This window comes from Arvicola amphibius, chromosome 4 (genome assembly GCF_903992535.2).
Source record: "Arvicola amphibius chromosome 4, mArvAmp1.2, whole genome shotgun sequence".
Taxonomy (NCBI): Eukaryota; Metazoa; Chordata; class Mammalia; order Rodentia; family Cricetidae; genus Arvicola; species Arvicola amphibius.
In genome coordinates, this window is record NC_052050.1 from 92,097,745 (window position 1) to 92,110,030 (window position 12,286).

At 40.8% G+C, this 12,286-nt stretch overlaps 2 protein-coding genes across 2 annotated transcripts in view; one reads left to right on the forward strand and one right to left on the reverse strand.

The window, feature by feature from the left end:
- Positions 1-485: 485 nt before the first annotated feature.
- Znf597 (zinc finger protein 597) overlaps positions 486-12,286 on the reverse strand; it is a 55,747-nt gene continuing 43,946 nt past the window's right edge. Inside the window, exons 7-10 of the mRNA XM_042054907.1 lie at positions 11,877-12,043; positions 3,219-3,336; positions 2,315-2,426; positions 486-861 (exon numbers count right to left, since the gene is read on the reverse strand). The gene's annotated coding sequence lies outside the window, so the exon portion shown is untranslated. The remainder of the gene's footprint in view (positions 862-2,314; positions 2,427-3,218; positions 3,337-11,876; positions 12,044-12,286) is intronic.
- On the forward strand, positions 4,709-5,644 carry LOC119811352 (olfactory receptor 15-like). The gene has a single exon (XM_038325272.1). It carries the CDS (start codon positions 4,709-4,711, stop codon positions 5,642-5,644), a length of 936 nt encoding a protein of 311 aa, XP_038181200.1.

A 12,286-nucleotide genomic window follows, 5' to 3' on the forward strand; every position in this document is an offset into this window, starting at 1 on the left:
GGATGGCATTTGTGAGCTTAGTGGCATTATCACAACCAAGGCAGAATTGTTGTTGTGGGCCCGATCCTCATTGTGGAGACTTCAAAGGTCACTGTTAGGCACGGTCATGGTTCGCTGCAGAAAACTTAAACATTTTAAATGTCATATGCAGCCACTCTTGAAGAGGTTAAAGGACAATAGTTATGTACCTTCAGAGTATAAAAACTTAATTCCTAGCTACCTGATAGAGATGCAAACCTGAAATCATGTACAGGAAGCTAGATGAAGCCTGTTTCTAGAGTGAGTACTCTATATGACCATTAATATCATAACAAAAGATATATATATATATATATATATATATATATATATATATGGGTGGCCTGTTCTAGGACAGCTAGGACATAAAGAAACCTTGTCTTGAAAGTAATAAAATACATAGATGGATAATATTTATACTTTAAGGAAAGTTTTAAAGTATCAAATAATATGAAACACTTATGAGATTAGTGGCAATAGAATAGTCCCTTTATTTTGGGGTTATTTTTTTCTGCCCCATACCAGGTGACTATTCTGACATGAGACAGAGAATTTAGATTTTCCTTTAACAAGCATGCTTGGGTTTATAGAAGAGAGAGCCATTCTCCAACTCTAAAACCAGCTTTAATTTTGAATTTAACTGGGGCTACAAAAAGACCATTTGTATTATATGTAGAGAACAGCAGGAACAAACATTTTGGAAAGATTTATCAGAAATGTGATATACCAATAGGCCAATAATCTTTTTTCTTGGGACATTTTCTCTGGATGATTTGTACTTTTCTTCAGATACATCATTTGTCCAGTGCTCCTCAGATTCCTCAGTTGGATGTCTTCATTCTCCTGGAAAGACAAAAACAAAATCCTGCATCAACTCAAACTTGGGCGCATTTCCCTTTTGATAAGTTATATCTGATCAAATGAAAATCATTTATCAGTCTTATATGTTAGTTTAGATTGAATGGTCACACTATCACCTCTTCTAATTTGATTGATGAACTATTGCCTCTTCTAATCAAGAGGTCTCTCTTGCTTGAATCTAATCTGTGTCAATTTTGGTGGTATCCATAGCTTTTCTTCTTCTGTGGAAACAAAAGCAAAACCTCTTCTCCAATGTATCACATAACATGGTTTCCATTCTGAGGTGAACAATTCTTTGAAGTATAAAGGCTGATTTAATTCAGTAGTTTTTTTCTATTATCCAATGTCTCTTTGCAGCTGTCATTCCTTTCTCATTAGCATTTAGAAATTTTAAAGTTAATAAAGCATTATGCAATCTCTCCTTGGGGGAGTTTATCATTCCTTTCTGTTTATTAGCATATAGCTTAGAGTTTGATTTGATCTTTCTATAAACTCATGCCCTGTAGGGTTGTATGATATACCTGTAATATGCTAAATGTTGTAATATGCAAAAAAATTGTTTCATTTTATCAAAGACATGCTGGGGCATTGTCACTCTTAATTTGTACAGGTATACCCATGCTGGCCATAACTTCTAACAAATTATGATAGCAGAATCAGCCTTTCAAAACTCAAAGAAGTTGTCTATTGAACTCCTGAATGGTTATCTATGGTATGGTGTGCATTCCATAGATATTTTTAATTGTAAAGAGTTTAATTTAAGAGTATAATTTTCCAAACTCTGCAAAATGAAACACGCTGATTTGCAAAATTTTGTTTCTTTGGGTACCTTTTGAGTTACCTCCTGCAGTTAGTAGAGTTTTATTGTACAAAGAACAAGTCAGAGATATCCTTATAATTTTCTTAGCTTGTTGTCAATTGATGGAAAAATCTTTTTTAAGTCCTTGCTATTGACATGGTGCTTTTTTTGAAATTCTGGGACTTCTATCATGCTTCCTACGAATAGGTGATCGATTTCATCATTACCTGGTGCTATATGGCCTGGTAGACCCATATGGGATCTAATATTGTTATATATAAGGAATGGTATCTATTTCTAATTATTTCTTATAACTGAATAAATAATAAAGTCAATTCTGCATCATCTGGAATAAATTCAGCAGTTTCTGAATGTAAATCAAATCTTTCTGTATATTGATAGTCAGTAACTATAATAAGCAGTTCTGGAAAATATAATACTATGAAACTAGCATATAATTTTGAGTTCTGAGCAGAATCACAAATTTAAGCAACTTTATTCAATTTTTCTGATTTATAACCTGCCTTTCCTGATATTTTTCATCAGTATAAAATGTAGGGGAGCCAGCGATTGGTGTTTCCCATACAGTATGAGCAAGGATACACTTAACCATTATTAAGGTGGGATTGTTGGTACCTTTGAAAGATCAGCTGCTGTTGTGCTCTGTCCTTCTACATGAATGGTCGGGGACTGTTCTTTATAAACCTTTAATATTTTCCCCAGAGACATGTTAGTTTATGATTTGCTTCTGAAATTGGAAGAATGTAAATATGAGCATTCTATTGCTGTAACAAATCACGTCTGCATAAATTCATTGCTCTATTAGACACATGTGGCATAAATTTTCCTCTCTGTCCTTCTGAAGCTATATATTCAACACTTCTTGCACTTCGTTTTACCTGAGATAAAGATCTAACCCCAAAAGCTTAAAATTTACATCCTGAAGAGGCCAATTTGGATTCAAAGATTCTGTTGCAATTATTGGGTCTCCAAGACCTTCAATTACAATGTCATTTATGCATATATTTAGCTTGGGTCAATGATCATTTATAGAAGTTTGCCAAAATATTTACACTATGGTTTCTCCTGAAATATTTATCTTCTAAAGATGTTCTGTCATCCAGAGCAGTATGGTGTTTTACAATAACGTTAGATCCATTAATTGCTCTGAGGAAGAGTTTCCCCCATGATGACAAGAAAAGACTGAGGCACCATAGACATGGAGGCCTGTGAGAACCCCCAAGGCAATTCCCAATGACAAAGAGTTAAGTTGGCTGTCCCTTGTTGATCTGCATTCATTTTGTTCAGAATAGAAGAAACTTTGCTTCTAGGAATACCATGTCTACAATTCCTTTTAGATGACCTTGTTTGCCACAATTAAAACACTTGACATTTTGATTTTTCTTCAAGGCTGTGGACGTCACCTTTCCTATCCATGCATCATCGTTGTTATGAGATTGAATGTTGAATATATACATATATATATATATATATATATATGTATATATCACAGCAATTCCTCTGTGGGTACTGATCTTACCTTTAATGGCCTAATTACCCTTTTGCATTGTGAATTGGCACTTTCAAAAGCCAAAGACTCAGTTATTATTTTTCTAGCTTCTGAATTTGGTATCATTCTATTTTCAGATGAAGTCAATCTTTCAAAAAGAGAAAGAAAAAAGAAAGAAAAGAAAAAAATTAGTGAAGGTTTCTTTTATGCCCCAATTAACTTTAGTAAATGACTCCATTCTTTCTGGCTTCTTCAATTCTGTCCCAAGCATTCAAAGCTGTTGAATGAAATAGAGCTAAGGTATGATCATCATATAAAGACTGACTTTGTACATCAGCATAATTTCCCTCTCCAAGAAGTCAGTCATGGGAAATGTTAATATCTCTAGTCCTGCTTTGTTGTTGAATGGTCCTAGGCTCATCTTTCCACCAGGCCCTCCACTGCAGTTGAGGACCAGGGTCCAATACTGCTGTACCCAAGTCTTTCCAGTCTTGTGGAACAATTCAGTTACTAGTTGACCATGAATTTCACATTTGCTTCACAAATACAAATTTGTACCATATGAGATTATCACTTCCTTAAGTCTCCTGAAATCTAACATTTCCACAAAAATCGAGTCAGTTCTGACACAGTCCTGGGGATGCATGTCTTTCGGGAGTTGTTCCCATAAGGTGAATGAATAAATTAAGGTTAGTTGCTTGACAAACTTGAGCTGTTCCTTTAATTGTAAAATTGTAATGAAGGAGTTGGTTGTCAGTTAAATTCCTCTGCCTTTGTCTGAATATCTCTATTATCTGTTCTAGTTAAGTTTTTCTAGGCTTGTAACTTATCAGTCAAAATGGCGATATATTCTCTAGTAGCCTCTATAGTAAGTTCTAGAGTAAGACCTATTTCTTCGTACTCACATCAAATGACTTGGCCTTCATATCAACCAATATTTTAGGAATAAAACAAGAATTACAAAACCAATAATGTTTATAACTGATGGTATGTTCACGTAAGTGCAGTTGGCCGAAGAGGATGTCAGAACCCTGGAGCTGCTGTGGGATGAGAGCACTGAGAACCTAACCTGGGTCATCTACAAGAGCAGTAATGCTCCTAACTGCTGGGCCATCTTTCCAGCCTGAGAAACAAAATTATCATAAATATCTGGGAAGATTGTCCAAATTCAGAGTGTGTTTTGCCCTGCTCATAGCACAGGAAGCTTTACTGCAGGAACTGTGTTGTGAGAATGTCTGTATCTCATTCTACCTTGCCAGCTCCCTCTGTCTGCCACCCACTACTCTGGACACTGAGCCCTACCCATTGTCCGTCTTCACAAGACAGTAGTCCTTCATCTCTGCGCTAGGTCCCACTCATCTGACAACCAGGGGTCACTGAAAGCTTGGGTCTGGAAAGGCTGGATGGCTCCTTAACTGTGGAGACTGAAGAACATTCTGGATGCATATACAGCAGTAGCTGACTCTCCCCTTCCTTCTCCCAGTTTTCTAGAGCAGCTTCCAGTGATGAAGCAGCCAGGGATGGGGGTGGACAGCAACAGCTCTGGGAGCTTCATTCTGATGGGTTTATCTGAGCATCCCCAGCTGGAGAGAGTCTTTTTTATAGTCATCCTCTTCTCCTACTTGTTGACCCTGGTTGGGAATTCAACCATCATCCTGCTTTCCCGTCTTGACGCCCGGCTCCACACACCCATGTACTTCTTCCTCAGCAACCTCTCTTCCCTGGACCTGGCCTTTACAACCAGTTCAGTCCCCCAAATGCTGAAAAATCTATGGGGGCCAGACAAGACCATCAGCTATGGTGGATGTGTAACTCAGCTCTATGTTTTCTTTTGGCTGGGGGCCACAGAGGCCATACTGCTCTCCGTGATGGCATTTGACCGATATGTGGCAGTTTGCTGGCCCCTGCACTACATGACTATCATGAATCCACGTCTCTGCTGGCTGCTGGCTGCTGTAGGCTGGCTGAGTGGCTTAGGCAACTCAGTCATTCAGTCAACTTTCACTCTGCAGCTCCCATTTTGTGGACACCGGAAGGTGGACAACTTCCTGTGTGAGGTGCCCGCCATGATTAAATTGGCCTGTGGAGACACAAGTCTCAATGAGGCTGTGCTCAATGGTGTCTGTACTTTCTTCACTGCCGTCCCTCTGAGCGTCATCCTGACTTCCTACTGCTTCATTGCTCAGGCAGTGATGAAGATCCGCTCTGTGGAGGGACGACGGAAGGCCTTCAATACTTGCCTCTCTCACTTGGTAGTGGTGTTTGTCTTCTATGACTCAGCTATCTATGGGTATCTGCTTCCACCTAAGAGCAATAATCAGGATCAAGGGAAATTCATTTCTCTCTTCTACTGTGTGGTTGCACCCATGTTGAATCCCCTCATCTATACTCTGAGGAACAAAGAAGTGAAGGGGGCACTGGGAAGGTTCCTGGGGAAAGGAAGAGAAGCCAGATGAGGAGAGAGCCATCTTCTTCATTCCATACTGCTTGTTTTCCCTGCATTCTCTTCCTTATTTGAAGCTTTATCTCAGTGAATGAAGGCATGTTCCTGACAGACTACACTTTTGGAAGATGGTTAGTCTCATTGAGACATTCTGTTTATTTACCACAGACAACAGTGTACATATGGACTCCTACTGGTCAGAAGGTTATTGCCCTAGTACAGACCTATCTCACTGTCTCCATTTCTGATATCCACGTTACTGAATTTTTTACATTCTAAGGAAAAAAGCATGAAGTTTCTTGGATAATTTTACTATAATCCCATGAATTCAGATCCTGCATTATCAACTTCAGTTGAAAACAGATTTCATCTTCATATCTTAGCCGTCCATCATCTTGGTCCAATTGTCTGTCTAGTCTCAAACTACAGGCTAACTGTTCTTCCTCTCCATTCTGTCACCTGATTAACCCCTTCTGTATGTGCACATCCAAATTTGCCTTCTACCTAAGGTAATAATTAATGAGAAAACTTCGGCAAGGCCCCCTGCCTTTTGATGCTAGCCCCACATGCCTTGATTTGGCTTCATTTAAATCAGTCCAGCTAACAGCCAGAGCCATCAGGTTTGCTACGCATCTGCTCAGTGGATGATGGAAGATGCTATGATTCCTCACGCAAGGTTAGATCCCGAGGGTAATCCATCCAGAATTCATGTCGTCTGCTTCGAGATGTTGAGTCTTCTAGCACCACAGTTCCAGGAACCCAGCATTGGTTTAGGACAAAACTTATCTTGAGGAACTCGGGTATTGGAATCATAACACCCATATGGCTCTTCCTATGGTTAGAATGGCCAAAAAAAGTGCTCATCTGCCACCAGAGCTCACAAACCCTGTGCCCAGACAGAAACCAGGAAAGTATCGAACAATTGTTTAGCAACTACATTACAGAAAAAGGAGACAGATAGGTTTCAGAAGACATTTCAAAGCATCTTCAGCTTTGTTTCCATATCTGAAACACATACCTGTCACAAAGTATATGCTCATGAACTGCTTAGTGAATGAAATTGTATTAAGTGCTCTCAGTCTCCTTTTTATGTAAGAACTACACTTTCCATGCAGATCCTTTGCACACTTTCTGGTGTGGGTTATCTGTCCTTCGGATGCACCAGAACAAATAGTGACACCTATTCACTTCCACATTTTCATAATTGCCCTGAAGAAACTAACAATATCATCCTCTCCTGAATTTGTTTCTCTAGCTAAGAGCAATACCACAACCTGATATTTCAGTCTTCTCCATAGCAAGTCAGGATGTCTCCAGGATTATCCAATTCATATTATTTTGGTGACTTTTATAAAAAACATATCATCTGGAAGGCAGAAAACATTAATCAGCATACTCGATCTGATTAAGGTCTCAGAGATGAGCTTACGGTATCCAAACTCCTAGGAAGCAGGACGCAGCTGACCCATGGAAGTAGTAGCACTAAGGAGACGGGAGTCATGTCCCTTGTCAATTCATTTAAGTTTTGAAATAACCATAACAAACAAAGGGAGAAAACAAAGCTTATTTGGGAAGAACTACTCTTTCTGGTAGGAAAGAGTGATATGGTCGTTTGAAAGAAAATGGCGCCCAAAGGAAGAGGCCTTATTAGGAGGTGTGGCCTTGGTGGAGCAAGAATGTTACTGTGGGGTGGGCTTTGAGGTCTCTTTTGCTCAAGCTTCCCTCAGTGTGACAGTCAGTTGACTTCCTGCTGACATCTGGTCAAGATGTGGCACTTTCTGCTCCAGCACATCTGCCTGCATGACGCCATGCTCCCTGTCATGATGACAATGGACTAAACCTCTGAACTATAAGGGGATCACCCCAATTAAATACTTTCTTTATAGGAGTTGCCATGGTAATGACGTCTCTTTACAGCAATAAAAACCCTAATCCCCCCTTAAAAAGTAAAGAAATGCAGGGAGGAAATAGAGTCATCCTTTAAAGGGTTCAGAGTTCTGCAAAACTTCCTTCTGAAAAGGATGGAGCCCTTAAATCTGGCATAGAGCTAGGAGAATAGAAAGGCACAGGAATGGGGAAGAAAAACTTAACTGGGTATAATTGGGAAGTAAGGGCATCACAGGTCTCTGTTGTAAAGAATCCCTAATGATTTTATCTCTTTATGTCGTTGTTTTGAGATGGGGTCTCACACTGTAGGTCAGGCTGGACTTAAGCTCACAGGAATCCTCCTGTCTCAGCCTTCAAAATGCATGGATTAGAGGTGTCCTTCATTATGACAAGTTGTTCTTCTCCTTTTAACAACGAGTGAGGACAAATCTGATCATGTTTCATTGTCCAATGCAAGAAATTATTAACAGGGGCTGGAGAGATGGCTCAGCAGCTAAGGGGCTGCTCTTCCAGAGTGTCGCACAATTAATAAAAACGCAGAGACAATAGTGGTTCAACCTGTTCAGAAAAGCGAAACAGCCATCTACTGGCTCTTACCTCTATCTCAGTGTAAATGACGATCCTGCCTCCAGGAATCTCAGAGTGAGACTGTCTCTGAGAGCCGTCTCCTCCTGTCTTATATTTTTCTCAAGTGCTGGGAGTAAAGGCATGCACTACTACAGCCTAGTTTCTACGGTAAACTAATGTGGCTACTGGGATTTTAAAGGTGTGTGTCACCACTGCCTGGTCTGTAAGGCTGACCAGTGTGGCTGTTTTACTCTCTGAACTTCAGGCAAAATTTTTTATAAAAATACAAATGAAATGCCACTACACCAGAGGACATGGTTTGATTCCCAGCATCCACATGGTGGCTCACAACTGTCTTTAACCCATTTCAGGGGATTCAATGACTTCTTCTGGCCTCCACAGGTACTAGGCATAGATGTGGTATACAGACATAAGTGCAGACAAAACACCCGAGTACATAAAACGTAATTAATTAAATAAAAAAGAAATTCTCAGCTGAGTGGTGGTTAGGACACACTTTTAATCCTAGCAGTTGGGAGACAGAGGCAGGTGAATCCCTGGGGTCAAAGCCAGTCTGGGGTACAGAGCCAGTTCCAGGACAGCTATGGCTGCACAGAGAAATCCTGTCTTGAAAAACCAAAAGAAATCAATCAATCCATCCTAAAGAAAAAAATTATTATAAGAAAATAAAATGATTGCAGCTGTGTCTACAGCTCAGTGACATAATAGAACACTTGCCTGGAATACATGAGTTTTGGGGTTATGCAAATCAAAACAACTCTGAGATATCATCTTATACCTGGATGAATGGCTAAGATCAAAAATACCAATGTTAGCTCATGCTAAAGAGGATGTGGAGTAAGGGGAATACTCATCCATTGCTGGTGGGAATGCAAACTTGTACAATCACTTTGGAAATCAGTATGGCGGTTTCTCAGAAAATTGGGAATCAACCTACCTCAGGATCCAGCAATACCACTCTTGGGCATATACCCAAAAGATGCTCAATCATACTACAAAGGCATTTGTTCAGTTATATTCATAGCAGCATTGTTTGTAATTGCCAGAACCTGGAAAAAAAAACCTAGATGCCCCTTACCGAAGAATGGATAAAGAAAATGTTTCACATTTATACATTAGAGTACTACTCAGTGGTTAAAAACAATGACATCTTTAATTTTGTATGCAAATGGATAGAATTAGTAAGCCCTATCCTGAGTGTGGTAACCCAGACCCAAAAAGATGTGATATGTTCTCACTCATAAGTAGATACTAGCTATAAACAAAGGATATTGAGCCTATAATTCATGATCCTAGAGAAGCTAAGTAATAAGGTGAACCCTAAAAATATATATAGAGAGAGATCCACCTGGAAAGTGGATCGACTGAAAAAATGGGAGTGGAATATGAAGGTGGGGGAAAAGGGAGGGTTTTAGGGGAAGAACAGAGAAGGGGAGGGGTGAGGAGAGAACTTGAGGGAATGGGATAGTTGAGGAGGATGGACAGAGATGAGAGCAAGGAAAGAGATATCTTGACTGAGGGAGCCATTATACGGTTAGCAAGAAACCTGGCTCTAGAGAAATTCCCAGGAATCCACAAGGATGACCCCAGCTAAGACTCTAAACAATAGAGGAGAGGGGACCCAAACTGGCTCTGTCCTGTAGTCAGACTGATAAATATCTCAAATATCACCATAGAACCTTCATCAGCAACTGATTGAAACAGAGGCAGAGATCTGCAGTGGAGCACTGGGCTGAGTTCCCAAAGACCAGTTAAAGAGTAGGAGGAATGAGAATATGAGGAAGGAGGTCAAGACCATGATGGGTTCACCCACTAAAACTGTTTGCCTGAGCTAATGGGAGCTCACCAACTCCAGCTGGACTGGGAAGGAACAAGCATAGGACTAAACTAGTCCCTCTGAATGTGGTTGACAGGTTGCATGGCTCAGGCAGACTGGGGAGCCACTGGCAGTGGCACCAGGATTTATTCCTACTGCATATACTGGCTTTTTGGGAACCTATTCTCGTTGGATGATACCTTGCTCAGCCTAGATATAGTAGGAAGGGCCTGGGACCTTCCCCAAAGCAATGAGCCTTACCCTCTCTGAGGATTGGATGGGATTGAGTGGGAGGGTGTGTGGAGGGAATGGGAGGAGGGAAGGGAATGGGAACTTAGATTGATATGTATAAGGAAAAAGAGATAGTTTGTTTTCTGATGGAGGAGTGTCTATGTGTTACTTTTATTATTAATAAAGATACTGCCTTGGCCCTTTAAGAGACAGAAAATTAGGTAGGTGGAGTAGACAGAACAGAATTGTGGGAAAAAGGAAGCAGAGTTGGGGAGACGCTTCAGGCAGTCGCCATAGTGAGTCTCCATGCTTCTCCTCTCCGAGATGGACGCAGGTTAAGATCTCTCCTGGTAAGCCACACTTCGTGGTGCTACACGGATTATTAAATATGGGTTAAAGGAAGATATGAGAATTAACCAATAAGAGGCTACAGATAATGGGCCAGGCAGTGTTTAAAAGAATACAGTTTCCGTGTAATTATTTCGGGTGTAAAGCTAGCCGGCGGCCGGGTGGCGGGACGCAGCCCCGCCGCTTCCTTCTACAGTTTTCTTTTTAAAAAATAAAAACCTAAACCTTTCAAAAAAAACAAAAGAAAATTATTGCAGCTGCGTATACAGCTCAGTGATATAATAAGACACTTGCCTGGAATACATGAGGCTTTAGGTCCAATCCCTAGTTCTACAATAAATAAACAAACAAACAAATAAACAAATAAATGAATATTGTGGCTGTCTTGATGGCAAGAGTGTTTGACTGGCAGATGTCAGACCCATCTAACACAGCCTCAGTGGCAGTAGACAGGAACAGACCCCAATAACTGTGTGTGGGGGGGTGAGCTGGTGGAGAGTTGTAAACACGACTCCAGCAGCCCCTGAAGATCCTGCAGCAGTTCCAACTTCAGCACCACCATGTTGGGGAGTATTAGTTTAAGGAGTGTTGCTTTTGTTGATGAGCCATGTGTTTAACTCTGTGAAGCTGTGATTCTTTCCCTGTCTAAAACACCTGATGGTTTAATAAAGAGCTGAACAGCCAATGGCAAGGCAGAAGCAAGGATAGGAGGGGCTGGCAGGCAGAGAGGATAAATAAAAGGAAAAAATGAGGACCGAGGAGAGAAAGACATCGGGGGCCAGCCACCCACCCAGCTACCCAGCCATCCAGCCACAGAGTAAGAGTGAAAGTAAGCTACACAGAAGTAAACAAAGGAAAAAGCCCAGAGGCAACAGGTAGTCAGAATAATTTAAAAAAATCTGACAAGAAACAGGCCAAACTAAAGCTTGGCATTCATAACAAAGAATAAGCCCCCTTGTGTGACTTAATTGGGAGATGGATCATAGGCCCCCAAAAAGTTAAAAGAGCAAAAACATTGCACTACATCACCATTTTCAGAAAGAGTGGGGCAGCCTACTTAAGTCGGCCTTTAGATGACCCCACCCAGGAACATCACATCCCTCCCTGCTTGGAAGGAGCACCTTTCAGAGCCACAGGGTCCCTGGAGCAGCCCTGACTTAGCAGAGTCTCCAGGATAAAGCTGCAGCTGCCTGTGGTGACAGAGGGGCAATTTCAGGCTGTAATGAAGTCTTCTCTGGGCATCTGAACTCAGCAGAAGTTTCCATGGACTACCCAAGAGCGGACTGGAGGTTTCTGAACATCTGTGAGGTATGCTGTCAGGACAGATGTGGCTGTCATGTTGAAGCGATAGCTGTTTGAGTGGCAGCTGCCTTACCTTTTCATTTCACGAGGTCCCATTTGTCGATAACGTATTTCCTGAGCAATTGGAGCACTCAGAGAGCATCGCCCTGTGCCTACATCACTGCACGATTTCCCTTTCCTCTAGCGTTTTCAGTTTCAGTTCTTCTGTTAAGGTCTTTGGTCCATTTAGAGTTGAATTTTCTGCAAGGTCAGGGTTTATTCTCATTCTTCTACATCTGAACTCAGGATTCACTTAGCAACCCACACAAGCCATTACAATTAAGTAAATAAGTCTAAGGTTGTCTAGAAATATATCCAATCAAATTGCTTCCTGAAAAAAGATATAAAAGCAAAGAAACCTGGAAATGTTGTCTATCCATACAATGGAATATTATGTGAGGACAGTACATTCAGACAGAATAGGAACCAGGTACAGGTAGAAGG